Below are 16,763 nucleotides of genomic sequence, written 5' to 3'. Positions count from 1 at the left end.
TACAAGGCCATCAGTGAGGTGGCCACATCAATTCCTATTTCAAAAAAAAGGCAAGTTTGCATGAAAAGGGATAAATGGCAAAGAATCCTGGCTGGAGCTATGGGAAAATCCCATCAGGAGCTGAGCCTAAATTATAATGAGCTGTAGATCATCAAATCTGTCCAGTTCTGAAGTCACCCCCATCACAAGAAGTACATACCACAGATACCACATACGATATGTTCTTCAATATCCTGTGTCAGTCTGGAAGATGAAATTTAAGCAACATGGTTTCTGCATGTTCAGTTATTTGACCTTTGGACACAACACACCATTTCTCCCTGTCTACATGCAAACACAGCCTCTGCACAAAGATTGAACAGCAATTTCTATAAAAGACTGAGACCAACTATCTCCTATGAAGGCAGAGTAGAATCTCACCTCCCATTGGGTTTCCTCCAGTGCTGGAGCAAAGTTGGTCTTCTCTTTCTCATAGGACCTTAGCTTGGTCTCCAGAAGGTCCTGCTCCTTCATCAGATTTGCCAGCTCCTCCCGGAGTTGCTTCTTCTCCTGCTGCAGCTGGAAGATCTGGAGCTGCAGAAGCTGCTGTGCCCTCTGGCTTTTCTGTGAGGTATGCTTGAGCTTGTTGTTGCATTTCTGCTTCAGCAGTTCCATTTCATCCCTGCAGCGTCTCTGTTTTTCCTCGTAGTTTTGGCAAGAGATGATTTCCTTCTCCTCAAAACTGCACTGGAGCTCCTGCAACTCACCTTCCCTCTCCAAGAGCTTCTGCTCCAACTCCTGAATGGCCGACTCCTCTGTGGAGATTGGTGAGCGGATGCAGGAATTCTTCTCAGCAGGATTGGGGTGGGCAGAAGGAGCTTTGCCCAGATTGAGGATTTTGGTGCCCCCGTCAGAGAATGACAAGGCCTTTAGGCTCATCATGTTACTGTCCTGCAGGATGGCACACTGAGTGATGTTGTGGGCAGAGCCCCCAAATCGACTAATAGGGCCTACTGGAGCAACAAGAGGGTCCAATTGGTAGCTGCTGGCCGTACTGTGAGTCGGAAGGCTTGACATGGAGTTCCTCCCTGAGTCTGACAATCCCCCAGAGCACAAAGCAGGTTTAAGGTCCCCATCTTTAGCTTTGTCCTGGGATTGGAGTGGCTGAGAGGCATGGGTGCCATGCTCTGGAGTAGAGTGGAGGACTGTGTTTGAACGAGGGAGCACAGGTTTGAAGGCAGTGGGCCTGGCAACGTTCTTCTCTGTGCCCTGGGAAGAAAGAACAACCAGCCAGTTAGTGTAGAAAGTGACACACACTCACATCCTATGCCTCTTCTCCACTAATAGGTAGAAAAGGCCAACAGCTGGACACTCCTCTGTTACTTTCTCATCTGTTCACAGACACATACATGCAAAAACAGTGATGTGGATTTTTAAAATTTCTGGTGCCCTAAATTAGTGTTAGCTATTCAATTTACATCCCACCTAAGTCTCAATGCAGCTAAGCAGAGAATGATCTCACTTAAGATATTCTGTTCCTAAAGTTGGAGCACTGCAGGGCACCAGCACCTCGCATACCTAAGACACTTTCTTTTTAAACTGAATCTGACATTCCATTCAGCAATACAATTAAAAAGAAGGTGCACTTCTTGCAAACATGTTGTTTTAAAGGTGAATTTTTGAAGATTTTCACTGTGTTGAAAATAAGAGAACACACTACAAATAATAGAATGATTAAAGCAGACTACCTGCTTCCTGCAATGTGGATTCTGCAAACTGTACAGTAAAGAAATTATCTAGGTAGGAGTAGAAAAAATATTTCTAGTTTCTGTTAGTTACATGTCTGTTTAATCTTCAACTCATCCCATCTATTTTTGCATCAGTATAAATTTTTGAAAGCACACAAAATTTGCATTTACTTCCATCAGGTCTTTCTGTAATATGCACGTATGCACACACCTTTCTGTAATGCAGTCCATTTTGTACACAATGTTCTCTAATACACAAATATTTCTATGCTATTTTGGAGCCAAAACCTGCATTGAAAAATTTGGAGATGTGCACAGCCCAAAGATTAATTGTGTTCTGATGTAAATATTAGTCCAGGTAGTAAGTGTTGGGTTACTTAAAAAAGAAGAGCAGAAGTTTAATACTGTAAACTTTCAACTTTTCCAGGTGCAACACAATCATGTTTATAGATACACTTCTTAATTTTTTGGCATATTGCTGGAGACCCACAGCTGCTTTAGATTCTGAGTCTTGACATCTCCAAATTATTAGCTGATGGCAGAGACTGCCAGTGGATCTAACCTCTTGGGAGGCAGCAAATCCATGCCTCTTGTAACTTCTCCATGTTTAGTGGAAACTTTGCCAGAACTGGATGTGATACTGGCAGAACTCCCATTCCACCTGGAGAAGCTGTAGAAAGAGTTGTAGTAAAATCTGGAGTGGTGGTGAGGTTGATTGACCCAGTCACCCATATGGGACAGTGCTATGGTGGTAAATTCTGAAGTGTAGACCTTTATTGTGACAGTGCATATGGCAACATACTCAAGGAGTATGTCTTTGCTCTCTCCAGTGTTGTGATGGAGTCATTGCTTACACAGTTTAAGCACCAAGACTTTCTGATTAGCAGGAACTATTTCTTAATCTGCCCTGTATTATTATGAGTGATCCATATTCTAAACTAATTTTTTTTTTGGGGGGGGGGGCAGATTGACAGGGCAAACAAATCGTGCTAAGAAAACTCTGGGATAGGTTTGTCTTAGGGTCTCCATAAGTCAGACATGAAGGCACACAACAACAGCAACTAGCACTACGACTTCTACCTGTTTTCCTCTCAAGTAGGAAAAGATCTTTTTATAAAGTTAATGGATCTTGTCCAATCAAACCACCCCCAAATACTCTGGATTAGAATAAAGATCGCCCATAACAATACATTATGTTAGGAAAATCCATTTCCCTTTCAGCTACTGTAGGGATTACAGCTAATTTTTAAGGTTACAGGGAAACCAAAAAGGAGTAGGGCAGATGAAGTAATATTTCCTGCTAAACAAAACGTCTTGGGGCTTAAACCATGTAAGCACTGACTCCACTAAACACTGGAGATAGCAGAAGTGTTATGAGAGTGTTATGGCCCTTGTGCCTTGCTTGTGGAGTTCCTACATCCAACTGGTTGGACAATGGGAAGTTGGATTCCAGCAGAGCTATTCTTGTGTTAACACAGATTGGATCTTTCTTATACTCTGAACAAGTTTCAAACAACTCACTAGGTCCAGCTGGTTGGAGAGTGGCTTGAGTTTAGGGGGTGTTGCAGTGCCATAGTCCACGCTGCTCCTCCCAGCCTGGCTCCCTAGCTCCCCACCAGAGAGTGGTGTGTAGTCTGCCCGGTTAGCTTTCTGGTTGACCTTGATGTAAAAGAAATCTTCATTCTTGTTGCCCTTTGAGCTGGCCTTATTATGCCCAGTTTCCTGAGAGAAGCCAAATTTCAGCAGCCCATCCGAGTATCTGTTCAGCTTCTTCAAGTGGGACGATTTGCGCAGCTTGTACTGTGATGCCCTACAGTGTTTGCTATGGAAGCTATGCCCAGAAATAAGGCTACTGACACTTCCCATTATGGTGGTGATACTGTTGTGGCTCCTGGATGGAGGACATACACTGAAGAGATAATGCCCTGGTTCTGTTTTCAAGGGGGATGTCTTGACAGATGGAAGAGAAAGCTGGTGCTGTGATCATAGCAGAAATTTCACTGTGCCAAGGATCAATAAACCTGAAAAGAGAGAAGGACATGAAAACTGGAGAGAACAGCACAGGCAGCTTGGGAAATCTGCATATAATCAATATGAGGAAGACTTGAATTTAATCTCCACATTGACACACTGCATTATGCTGGATAAATCATAATCTCTCATTTTTAGCACCTTGGTTGTAAAATGGGAATAACAATGACTTTATTATCATAAACAATGGTAAAATATGGTTTCTCTGTTCATAAACCAACAGGGTTAAGAAGAGGCCCATACTAACAAGAAGAGGCATTGTTATCTGTGCCAGCCTGCCCCTACTGAAATCCATGAAAGCTCACAGTGGTCCTTTGGCATCTGCTGGGGTTTGGTTCCAGCAGCCCCTGTGGACACCAAAATCCATGGATGCTCAAGTCTCATTAAGTACAATGACATAATAAATTGGTTTCTCTTATATAAAATGGCAAAATCAAGATTTGCTTTTGATATTTATATATATGTTTTAAGTACTTTCAAACCGTGGGTGGTGGAATCCATGGATATGGAATTCCAACTGTACTAAAGTAAACCACTTAGTCTTCAAAGTGCCATTACATTCCTCCCTCCCTTGTCTCCCTGGTCCCACCTTGGTGGTTCTCTGCAGGCCTCTGCTGTCAGACTCAGCCAAGTTCTTTTTATCTTTATTCCCAAAGAAACCCCCTTCGCTTTGTGTGCCCTGTAATTTTCCACACGCTCTGCCTGGGCTTAACATGGATGCTACTGCAGTCCTTAATTACTGCTAACATCTTGTGTAGCGTTCTGGAAGGCAAGCGGTATTGGATAATAACACAGTGTGTTATTACCATCATTATAGTTCAGGGGTGTGCAGAGAGCTGGTTTTTCCTTTTCCTCTGGCTTTTTAAAAAAGCAAGAAAATGATCCTTATTACAATCTCAATGTCTCTCTATCTCTCTCTCAGATATTGGCAGTAAAAAGAGGACAACGATGGTGCATATTTAAAGGACCAGGATGGGTAGAGTGGATGCAGGTGGGCATTAAAATAAACATATCATCAAAATAAACCCCATCTGGGCACCGGAGTGGGTGGGGATGATAGAAAAGGGGCAAGAAAGACTTCAGAGCCTGATTCACTGTAACAAGGCAATGGAGTGGAAGCTGCTCTGCTCCCCACTGCTTTCTAAAAGCTTTTCCATTCACCACGCTGTGGGTGTTAAGACTCCTTGGCAGAGAACAAGCCCAACTCTTTCTACAGCTTCTTCCAAGTTGTGATGGAGACAACACACAGGTGTGTGTGTGTATATATGTATATGAAATGTCCTCCTCTCCCTTCCTGGCTTCAAAAGCAATGGTTTCTAACCAAGCAGCTGTAAAAATCTGTGTGGGAGAGAACAACAATTCCAGGGAAATGTGGGGAAAGGGTGGCTCTGACTGACGGCAGAAACTTTGTCATGAAGAGGAAATGGTGGAACACATATCAAAAAGTTGCAAAAAGGGGTTTAAGTCTAGAAGCCATAAAGAGAACACAATTTTGATATATCAGAACAACCAATGCACACATACTATTGGTTGTTCTGATATATCAAAATTGTGTTCTCTTTATGGTGTGTGTGTGTGTGTGTGTGTGTGTGTGTGTGTGTGTGTGTATGAATGGTGTAGTGGGTTTTGTGTAGGACTACAACTCTGGAGATTAGGGTTCAGTTCCCATTCGGTCATGAAACCCACTGGGTGGCTTTTGCATACTCTCAGCTTCAGAGGAAGGCAATGGCAAACTTCCTCTGAATAAATCTTGCCAAGAAAACGAAATGATAGGTTGCCTTAGGGTCATCATAAGTAACTTGAAGGCACACAACATACATACATACATACATAATATGAGAAAACCATAGGAAACCACATAAATGACGTGACATGGTGTTAACCCTTTTTTCACAACAGCCGAAACATAATAAAAAGATTAAGATGCTATTAAATTAAGAGGTAGTATGTTTGCAACAGAAAATCTGCTGCCCAGCAAAAAATCATCTTTGCTTCTTCTTCTTCTGAACTGCTTGTACATTTATAAATAAGCAAATACTGAAAAGATACTATCTGTCTCCCACGCTCTTATTATCTTAGAGTCAAAGTGGATGTGACACCATTCATACCATTAGCAATTGCATGAATGGTTCCTAAAGGTACAAAGCAGGCATGGTGTATCTGCAGAGGTAGAGAATACAGGGGAGGATTCTGCTGGATGTTTGGGGGTTAGGTAAGAGACAAGGACTGTAATGCTCTTCCTTTAAGTGGGCCTGATTCTGATCTTGACCTCCTATTTGTAAAGGGCACTGCTATGAGGTTTCCTTATAATTGTGGGGTCCTCTAAACCCAGATTGGGATCACAGTGACGGCTAAGCAGTTAAAGGCCACACTTGCTCCAATGATCCCAATCCTAGCTATTCATTTAAGAAAAATTGTACAACTGCAAATGGCATGAATTCTGTTTTCTCTATTTTGATCATAAAATAGCTTCAACCTATCAAGTTGTCTTGCCCAGTCTGTTGCCTTTTAGTTGGTAGTGGATGATGGAAGTTGTAGTCTAACATATCCAGAGGCTCTATATACTGCAGTATGTATATTCATAATAAATATACTGTAGTGAACAAAATCAAGACCAAGCAGAGCTGTCTCTTCACATCTTGCAATTTCACATATTGCTAGGGAAACTGGGGAGATATAACATTAAGATATGCTTCTTCCTTCTTTTATAGCTGAATCATTTGTTGCCTTTTTATTTTTAACCTGTGCCTTGAACACTTCCTTTAATGGGAAGAAGAGGGGATTTTTTTTTTTAAAAAAATTGATTTGTGATATTTGCTTCTGTGTAAGTCATTTAAGTAAGTACTAAATGGAAAGCATAAGAGCATGACTCGCTACAAGAATCACAAATTTTGCATCACATTAAACAAGCAAACTCATTACTAAACCCTGCTGAATAGTCTATCCCAAATATAGCATGGTACAATTGCATTGCACACGCATGAGCTTTAACCTGCTGATGGCTGCAAACCATGCACCTTTCCTATATTGACAAGTTCCCATGTTACTCATCCATCCCAACCTGCACCAGCTTTTTTGCCCTTTCAGCAGGCATCAAGGTCCATAGGGGAGCCAGTGCCAACTGCAGATGCCAGTTTGTCTCCCCAGTCCAGGATGGAAATCACTTCAACCTCCCTTCCAGCCTTTTCCTTTGGTTGAGAAATCATGTAATTCCACTGTGTAGCCACTGTTTATTTGGGGCAGGGGGCAAATTAAATACAATTAGTTAAAAATGGGATCCAACTTGTCTTTCTCCTTTATCCCCCACCCTTCAAATGGGGAATGACACAAGCCTGTGCCTTAGTGGCCACAAGAGTAAATCGCCCAACCACTGACTGTCCCGTGTAGTGCCACCGTCTCCATTATGGTACAACAAAGGGGAGTGCAATAGATGAGCCACTGTGATGCAAATGGGAAGAGGGGGGCAAGGGAATATGCAAAAGGGTTACAGACAATGCCGAGATTTGTAAACCACAGAGATTATATCTTTCCTGCCTAGGGAATACAGGGAGGGAGCTAGTGTAAGCAATCTGCGATTGAGGATGCAGACTCCCTTACTAGGGAAGCACCTGGCTTTGCAACTCCATACATTGGGAAGCCAACAGTGAGCTGCCCTTGCCTGGGTCTTATTCCCCCTGTTTAGAGGGGGAAGCCTCACTCGCCTCCAGCTGGATGACCCTTAACAAGATATTCAAGAGCCTGTTAGCCAAATTAATCAATGCAGGTCGGGAGAGGGGGAAGATAATGGGACATATGGGGAGCTTGTTAGAAGGTTGCGGAAAGGCACACTGCTCATTTCTGTACAAATACAGGAATGCTGCGTTCTTTGTATCACTTTCTGACTGTTTTAGGTGCTATGGAGATATGAACGGGGGGAAGGGGGCATTAGGGCAAAACATGCTATGATGGCGCTTTGCAGGTACTGGATAGCATGCCGTTGGCTCGCAATTTTGGGGCCGAAGAACAAGATGACTTCACTGGAGCTCCCTCCCTTTCACATATCCACTGCCTGTATCCTTTTTCTCTGGGCTTCCATCCCTGCCAGTACTAATGCTCTTTGCTCTTATTTTTGTTGCTGCTGGCACATTTTGAGAAAGGAAGTGAACAGCAACAACATCAAAGATGGGGAGCGCCAGACAGCTCTGAAGGTCAGCACAGCGCAATGGGTCCTGGCTGGAGTGTGAGGCCCCAGCAGGTGTCCACTGAAGCCAAACTCTGACACCAGCCTCTCAAAACATTAAAGACCTACTGGACTGAAGTTTCTGACATGTTCTGTGATCAGGAAATCTATCCATTTTCTTCTGGTACTTTCATGTTAGATGTATTATTTTATGGATAAATGAATTAAAATGAAGTAGGACAATGTGCCTGTTTTCTCATTCCAGAGACTTCAGTGTTATCTATACCCCAAAATATACCCCATTCCTAAGCTGCTTCTGCCAAGAACTCTCCAGCCCACCTATTAACATTCAAAATACTCCATGGATGGTGGTTGTCTAAGGCAGCATGCATGCCAGCTGTCAGTCTGATATGAAGCCTATTCCTTCCAATTTATATAAAATGTCTGACATAAAACACACATACTGCACATGTCACAGACTCCTGAAAAAATTGGGCTGCATGTACATTTGTATTTGGTGGGCAATGCAACATAGTGTACAACTTCTGGCAACAGAATTTAAGAAGCATATTGCTAAAATGTGAGCCATTGTGCTGTATTGGTTTGAGCACTGGACTGTGACTCTGCAGACCAGGGTTAAAATTCTGGCTTGGCCATGAAAACCCACTGGGGTGGCCTTGGACAAACCACAAGTCACATTCTCTCAGCCTTAGAGGATGGCAATGGCAAACTCCATCTGAAGAAGCCTGCCAAGAAAACCTCTTGATAGGTTCACCTTAGGGCTGTCATAAGCCACATAGCCTGTGATGAAGGACATTGGAACTGTGATACACAACTATTCTATTCACAAAGCTAGAATATCTCACTGTTGGAGGGGAAGTAGGGACCAGGTGCTGACATTTACTAGACTTGTTGAAAAGCCACCTAGATCCAGTGTGACCAAACAATTAGGGCAGGGGTAGGAATCATGTAATTCTAGATGCTACTCTACCAAAACTCCCAGCAACTCTAGCCAGCATATGAGGAATGCTAGCGGCTGCAGTTCAACACCATTTAGAGGGCTGTGATTCCACCCTTGGGTTAGAGTATCAGTCTAGGATTGGGGAGAACCAGTTTAAAATCTTGTCTCACTCATTACATTCAATGTGAGACCAAATCAGCCTCCAAACCCTACCAACTTGCTCTGAAATGATGACTGACAATTCCAGTCAATGTGACTGGAAATCAATCTGAATGTGACTGGAAATCAATCTCCAAGACGGATGCTGGGGCATTGCAACATTTGTTTATCACTAGCAGGGCAATGGTCCAAACCAGACTTCACCAACCTGATGGCCTCCCAAATGCAAGTGAGAAATGACGATAACTGTAGTCCAACTCATCTGTTAGGTTGGGGAAGATAGCTTCAGCAGTCTCAGTCCAGATGTTGAAAAATCTGAGCCTAAGTACGATGACCCCATCTCAGCGGAATCTATGACAGCCCCTCCCTCATTAACATTCATGGGATGGATTTAAACCAGACACCTACTTAATGAGTGGGTGCTTAATTGCCTTTCCTTTGAGTGGATGAAGAGCCCCATTACAAGACACTCATTTACTCTCATTCATCAGCCCCATTCATTCTGCTAACATTCTCTGGGATTATTTTGATAGCAAGCAACAAGAGCATTGGTGGGAATTCACAAAGCTCAGACATGCACAACACAACACATGCACACATCACTGTGACCTATCAGTAATTAGGGAGAACACTTCAGAGTGAATTACATCTTATAGTTGCTTATATGTGCAAGAACTGGGAGTTCATCGTGCTTCATGTTAGCTCAATGGAGAGCACTTGGAGGAATCCACAGCCATTGGATAGCTGCTACATAACCAAAATCGGGAATGGGTCCAGTAATCAGGCAGAAGTAGATCCCATACTCTCAAAAACAACAGACTTCCGTTTGTTCAAACAACCACTGTTTGTCAGAAAGCAGAAAAGAACCACCAAGGGAAACATTTTTCCCCATTAGTTCTTCACACCCGCCCACACCTTTTATTACAATCCAGAAGGTTACAAAGTTCATAGCCCACTAGATCCAAAGTTCATCAATGAATCATCTTTGAACATCATGCCCACTCAAAACAGGTGCAGCCATTCCGTTGTTGAAGAAGAAGAAGCATACCCATAAACCCAAGTTAAATATTTCAGGGGAAGGATATGTTTTCTGAGTATTTAATTATACAGAGCATCTCACTCTTCCAACTGATGTGCAACTAATGCCACAATTGAACTGGCACTAATTATGCCTCTGCTTTTCCTCTAAGGGACTTGATGAATCCCCGGAGATTTGGGATCTGCATTAATGTTACCCTTCAGAGGTTTTGGTCTCTCATAGACGCCAGAGCTGCAGCAATTCAAGATTCATTTCCTTGGATCTCCTGAACCAAGCAGAACTCATAGGACTGCCATGTTGTGTAGTGTTGTATGCAAACATGCTAAGCATCAGTGGTCCTCAGAGACAAGCAAATGAGAAGATTCCTCTGAATTCCCATGCCCACTGTTTAATGTAAAGCTATTACATTCTTTTGCTGGGAAATATTTATCAAGCAAACATCTCCCCATATGATCACCAGTTCTGAGACATTTCATAGAATACTGGGGCATAAGGCACCAAAACATCGTGTCTGTTAAGCTTCTTTTAAGGCAAGATCCTCCACACATCAGTTCACCCAACACCTAATCCTGATCACCATATGCCACAAGCAAAAAGAGCAAACCCAAGACGGTACCAAGCCCAGCAGCTACAGCTGAACAGATCAGATAATAAGTGATAGGAAAGATCCTCTGCCTGAGAACCTGAAGAATTGTTTTGATTCAGAGTAGACAAAACTGGACTAGACAGACACAGAAGCTAAGAGATATAAAGGAGCTTCTTGTGTTCCAGAGCAGATTACTCCAGATAAATCAAAGCAGTCAGCCAGTTCAAAAGACAGACTAGAGACAGAAACCTATTTGTTAGTATGAATTCCACTATATTACATTTGGGGCGGGAAGAGCAGGATTTGAGTTACAATGTCCAGCAGCTTTCCTTCCAATCAAACCATAGATTTCTCTCTGTTTCATTAAAAATAAAATTCTGAGAATTGTTGTGGAGTATAGTTGACAAGTGGTACGGATATTTCTGCTCTGGCTTACAGTTTAGTGATTCCTCTATTCTTCCTGCATGTCTATGAGCATTCCTTTCTAACGTACCTCATTCCTCTTTGGTGAGTGAGAAATGGGATTCATTAAAATATTCATACAGCTATTCCAGTCTCTCCCAAACTCAAAATGGGATGAGGAGAGTGAAATCATGGATAGGATTTCTCATCTTTGTTTCGGTAAGATTTTTAGTGCAATAATAATCTAATATAAATTCAAACAAGTTAGAATCAACATAGCAAAAGCAAAGATTCTCTTTTCAACATAAATACAACTGACAGGAGTTCTAGTTTTTTTTAGTGTAACTGTATTTCACTAACTCTTCTCTCTCTAGGGAAAACATGCATCCGAAGGAGAAGGAGAAGGAGGAGAAAGCAGTTTTTCCCTAAACAGAATGGAGAAGAGGAAGGGAAGTTTTTGGATGCAATTAGCCAGCTACCTACATTGCTCCCTAGGGAAATATTCTGTCTTGGAAGGATGCTTGCTGTTTGCCTTTATTTACCATCAGTATGCCATACCCTCTAACTATCCGGATTTGCTAGGGGCAGTCTTGATTAATCCTCCACCATCCCACTTTTTCAGCTGCTTTTAAGATGTTCCAGTTTCATCCTACTTTCTCCATTTGTCCTCAATTTATCTCATTTGCTTCAAACTGTGTTCTGAGTGCAAAAGTACTTTGCACTCAACTCAGAAAAAGGGAGGAGAGGAGGGTCAAAGTCTTCCCCTTTCCAGTAGGCTCATGCAAAAGCACACAGCTGTAGTCATTCCCAGCTTGTATATTCTTCTTCATTAATAACTTTTATCATCTTGACTGCACGTTGATGTTGCTTGACTACATATGTCCTGTTTTTCATATGCGAAATGTTTGAGGGCATGAATTGTCTTTCTGTTGCTGTGTGCCTTCAAGTCGTTTCTGACCTAAGCTGACACTAAGATGATCCTATTGCAGGGTTTTCTTGGCAAATTTCTTCAGAGAGGGTTTGCCATGTAGGACAGTAAATACAACGAAATATGACGAAGACAGAAAAGTCCCTAGTTCCACCTCATCCAAAAGAAATCCTGCCTAAATTTGAGATTCTTTCATGGAATCACTAATACCATTTGAAAACAGACTCTTCTTGGCAAGTGGTGCCCACTGAGGTCCACCAATCTGGCTGGGCACCCTTTCTCAGGGAGTTGACTGATCCCACCTCTGGCTGTCACTGCTGCAACGTATCCACCAAATTATGAAAGGGGTGCGTGGGGAGCGAGCTTTTTTAATTTCAGATTTGAGAAGTTAGTAGTTGAGCTTCTGGGAGTTGCCATGGAAACTAGGTCCTATTTGCAATCTCTTCCGTTCCACCTCTAAGTAATGAGATAGCAAACCTTTCTACTGTGGGGAAACAGAACTTGGGCTCTAAATGACACTCCAACAATTTAACAAACACTTGAGAATCTTCCCACTCTTCACTTGAAGTCTGTTCAGAAGTTATGCAGCTCAAAATCTTGCGCAGCTTGGAAGTTGCTTGGTTGGATTACAAATTCCAGAATCCTTCAGCCACCATGACCACTGGCCATGTTACCTGGAGGGAAATGTTGTCTAACAATGAAAATTGTCTACACTTGGATCTCACCACATCTCCTCCAACTAGGAGAGGAAAAGATGCCAGCCAACACTGCTTTCTGATGGAAACCAGGCTGCATCTGCACTGCAGATATAATGCAGTTTGACACTGCCTTAATTACTATGGCTCAGTGAATCATAGAAGAATCATAGAGTTGGAAGAGACCACAAGGGCCATTCAGACCATTATATTTCATGCAGAAATATATAATCAAAGCAATCCTGACGGATGGCCACTCAACTTCTCTTTAAAAACCTCCAAAGATGGAGAATCCACCATACTCCGAGGGAACATGTTCCACTGTCAAACAGGTCTTACCAATATGACCGTATCATAACATAAGGTATCACTCTGCAAACAAAGTAAATCCGCATACAGACTCACATTTATTTTCATTAAAATTTCTCCTAACAGGAGCATTTTATACACGTTCCCTCCCATGTCCATAGCTGCTTTCAACTTCCATGAATGCTTTCAACTTCTATGAATCTATTTATTTCAGCCCCAACCCCCCCAACCATGAATGTTTGGGAAGTCTCCAGCCTTGCAAGATAGCTGTTCCAGTACACATATTAGTCCCGAAAACATCAATGAGATTGGCTTGCTTAATAATGCAGACTGTACAATATTGTCCATAAATCGTAATTGTCTTCCATTGTTAACCTCTGGTGTTCTTCTGTCCTTTCTTACAATTTTCCCCTTCTTATTAGTATCACTTGTCTGGAAGCACCCTGGGTTGCTATCCCATACTTATGAGATTATGAAAGCAATCTGACAACTAGAAGAGACCCCAAGGGCCATCCAGTCCAACCACCTGCCATGCAGGAATACACACATCAAAACACTCCCGACAGATGGGCATTCAGCCTCTGTTTAAAGACCTCCAAAGAAGACTCCACCACTATCTGAGGAAGTGTGTTCCACAGTCAAACAGCTCTTACTATCAGGAAATTCTTCCTAATGTTGAGGTGGAATCTCTTTTCCTGCAGCTTGCATCCATTGTTCTGTGTCCTGTTCTCGGGAGCAGCAGAAAACAAACTTGCTCCATCCTCAATGTGATACCCCTTAATACTTAAACAGGGCTCTCTATCACTTCATAACTGTCTCTTCTCCATGTAACCCCCTCCAGATCTCTGCAATACCGGCCTGCCCCATGCCTCTATAATTTCCGCCACCACCCTTCCTCTTCAGTCACCATTCTGCCTTGGAATTCACAGATCCTGTAGATCTTGAATCTGCATTAGCATTGCCAGGTGACCCTTTATCATAAGGAATTCATTTGAGGGCCAGAAAGCATGTCTGGGTTTAACTGACATTTTGAGAGAATCCCCCCACCCCATTTTCTTATTCTTTGTAGATAATTTTCAAATAGAGTTGGAAGGGTCATTTCTTTTACTCACTAGAAAAGGGAGGGGATCTATACTTGTAACATTTAGGCCTGTTACAGACAGCCAAAATAAAGCTGCTTCGAGTCACTTTGGAGGTATGGTATTTCAATGATATATGTGTCCTAAGCGTCCAAAAGCTGCACCAAAGCCACGCTCCAGTCCTAAGGACTGGAGTGCAGCTTTGGTGAAGCTTCCAGACTCTTAGGACTCATGCATCATTGAAATACCATACCTCCAAAGTGACTCGAAGCAGCTTTATTTTGGCTGTCTGTAACAGGCCATTGTTTGCACATTTGAAGCATTTTTGACCCTGCTTTTCAATCAGAAAGCCTCCCCAGACTTCCTCCTATAAAGACAATAAAACAAGATAGTACCTGTTCACAGGTCTGTAATTTGAAACAGGGATCAGCAGACTTCATGGTTACAGGATTTACCTGGTTTCATTTTTGTGTTTTGTGTTTGCTTTTTTCAAGAACATTCTAAGATATCATAGAGACCAACATCAGAATCATTCCTGCTGCAGTATTCCCAAGTTCTATGTATGGGTGTGAAAGCTGGATAGTGGAGAAACCTGAGAGGTATAAAATCAATGCCTTTCAAATGGGGTGCTGAGGCAGGCAGCACAAGAAGGGATGGCAGAGGCACCCTAGTTCGCAGAAGCAGGCTGGAGTTCTCAGTTCTTTGTTGTTGTTGTGTACCTTCAGGTTGCCTCTGACTTATGGTGACCTTAAGGCAACCCTATCATGGGGTTTCCTTGGCAAGATTTGTTCAGAGGTTTGCCATTGCCTTCCCCTGAGGCTGAGAGCATGTGACTTGCCCACAGTCACCCAATGGGTTTCATGACCAAGCATGCCATGCTGGATCTCTACAGTTCTATAGCTAATAAATTTGTTCTCTTCTATTTGCTTACAAAGCTGAATACCAAATACACATCAAAGATTTTTCCAGATTTTTCAGTTCTGCGACATTGATACCCTCTAACATTTCTCTGTAATAAACAAGATCCCTATGTTGTATTTTAGAAGCAGCAGCATTAAAGGCTGGTAATTTAGCTTTGGGATACTCAACACGCATGAAGCATACTTAGCTCTTGGCAGCAAGAGTGATCAAAGATGGAGATGGGCAGGACTGTGATAAAATAGTCTGACAAATATAATAACTGAATATATTATGTGCCAAGGTGAACCAGAATTTGAATTTTTTTTATAATTTTATGTCTTCAGTATTACCAGCCAGGGATGTTTATCACTGTCATTCTCCCAGATCCTGTTGATTATCTGTTTATTGTCTCATGAGCTTTTGTTTTGAACACAATTCACAATTCATTTTAAACAATTTTCCTGTGCCACTTGCAATTGGCACACTGACTTTTTGAGCATTTCTTTGCTTTTTTTCCTATATATTCCCAACACAGTACCAGGAGCACACATATTTTCATTCTTTGCAGCCTCTAATGAGTCCAATGCTGGAAATGTTTTTACAAGATACCTCACATCAAGCTATATTCCTTAATAAGAAGTGATTCCCTTTTCAATTTTTCATTTCCCCCCTATTCTGCTATTCAACTTTTGGTATATCAATCTCCTGGCAATGTAATGCTAATTCATATTGAATGATAAAATTGTAATTTCAGACAAAGGTGGCCACAACAGCTGGCAGATCTACTTCAACATTTTCAGTGAGAGAGGGCCAGGCATACTAAAGAGTCATTGGTTTCACAGCCAAATGCTCATATTGACAAAAAGTTCAACCCTAGCTATGTTATTGCAACTCAAAGTCATTAGGCCTACCCCTGCTTACCAGGTCAGCAGAGCAGTGGCATCCTTAGGGTTGGTGTCACTTGGTGCGGTCACTCACTGGTGTGTGTGTAGACTTATGAAGGTAGGACTTCCAGTGCACATGAAAGCTCAAGTGCGCAGCCAGAGAAAGTTCAAGTGCGCAGCCGGAGAAAGCTCAAGTGCGCAGCCGGAGAAATCCCTCACGCCTCAGGGAAAGGCTGGGGAGCAGCCCTGGGGAGGGCTACAGAAGCCCCATGCAGCTGGAGGGAGCCCTGCAGGGGGTGGGAGACCGGCCAGGTGTCACCCCATTTCTGGGGTGTCACCCGGTGTGGTCCACATCCCCTGTGACACTACTGCAGCAGAGAACAAGTTTTGCTCTCTTCTAAATCATTGCTCTTCAGGCATTTAAAGAGAGTTCCAACAGCTTCAAAGGGTTCTGGAACCATTCTTCACAGATGTGTCTATCAGTATGATAGAAAAATTAAACAGAGGTAGGAACATTCTGTAGGCCCAGTCCATCCTGTGATGGGCTCCATGCACACACAGCCAAATCAAAACCTGCCCACTTCCAATTTCCTGCACAGGTGAAAAACCATGGTGGAGGGCAGGACTTTGGAGTAGATGGACCTCTCTAAAGGCTCAGCATGGCTCTTTTTGTATCCTTAACCTCCCTCTCTTTCTCTGCTGTCCCACTGCCTCAGGAGATGCTCACAAAAGACAGCTATCTTTGTTCCAGGACACAGCATGTTCTTTGTCACAGAGACTGTATCTTCATCTCTAAATGAACCATTCAATCCACATCCTAGACTGTTCCTTCTGAAACATTTCTCCCCCAAAAATAAACTAATGGAGGAGGAAAAATTCACCCAGCACACAAATTATCCCTGAA

The 16,763-nt window shown here is 42.6% G+C and overlaps 1 protein-coding gene across 2 annotated transcripts in view; it reads right to left on the bottom strand.

The window, feature by feature from the left end:
• The window catches only part of LZTS1 (leucine zipper tumor suppressor 1), a 36,630-nt gene that overhangs the window by 12,668 nt on the left and 7,199 nt on the right, over positions 1-16,763 (bottom strand). For both annotated transcript variants that reach the window (XM_089537523.1, XM_089537522.1), the window contains exons 2-3: positions 3,249-3,748; positions 421-1,248 (exon numbers count right to left, since the gene is read on the bottom strand). In XM_089537523.1, the coding sequence (XP_089393649.1) occupies positions 421-1,248; positions 3,249-3,593 (1,173 nt within the window). In that variant the 5' untranslated portion in view covers positions 3,594-3,748. The remainder of the gene's footprint in view (positions 1-420; positions 1,249-3,248; positions 3,749-16,763) is intronic.

This window comes from Sceloporus occidentalis, unplaced genomic scaffold (assembly GCF_023333645.1).
Source record: "Sceloporus occidentalis isolate IW3139 unplaced genomic scaffold, rSceOcc1.0.p SCAF_9, whole genome shotgun sequence".
Taxonomy (NCBI): Eukaryota; Metazoa; Chordata; class Lepidosauria; order Squamata; family Phrynosomatidae; genus Sceloporus; species Sceloporus occidentalis.
Note: the sequence above shows the minus strand (reverse complement) of the source record. Positions and strands in the feature narration are given on the sequence as shown.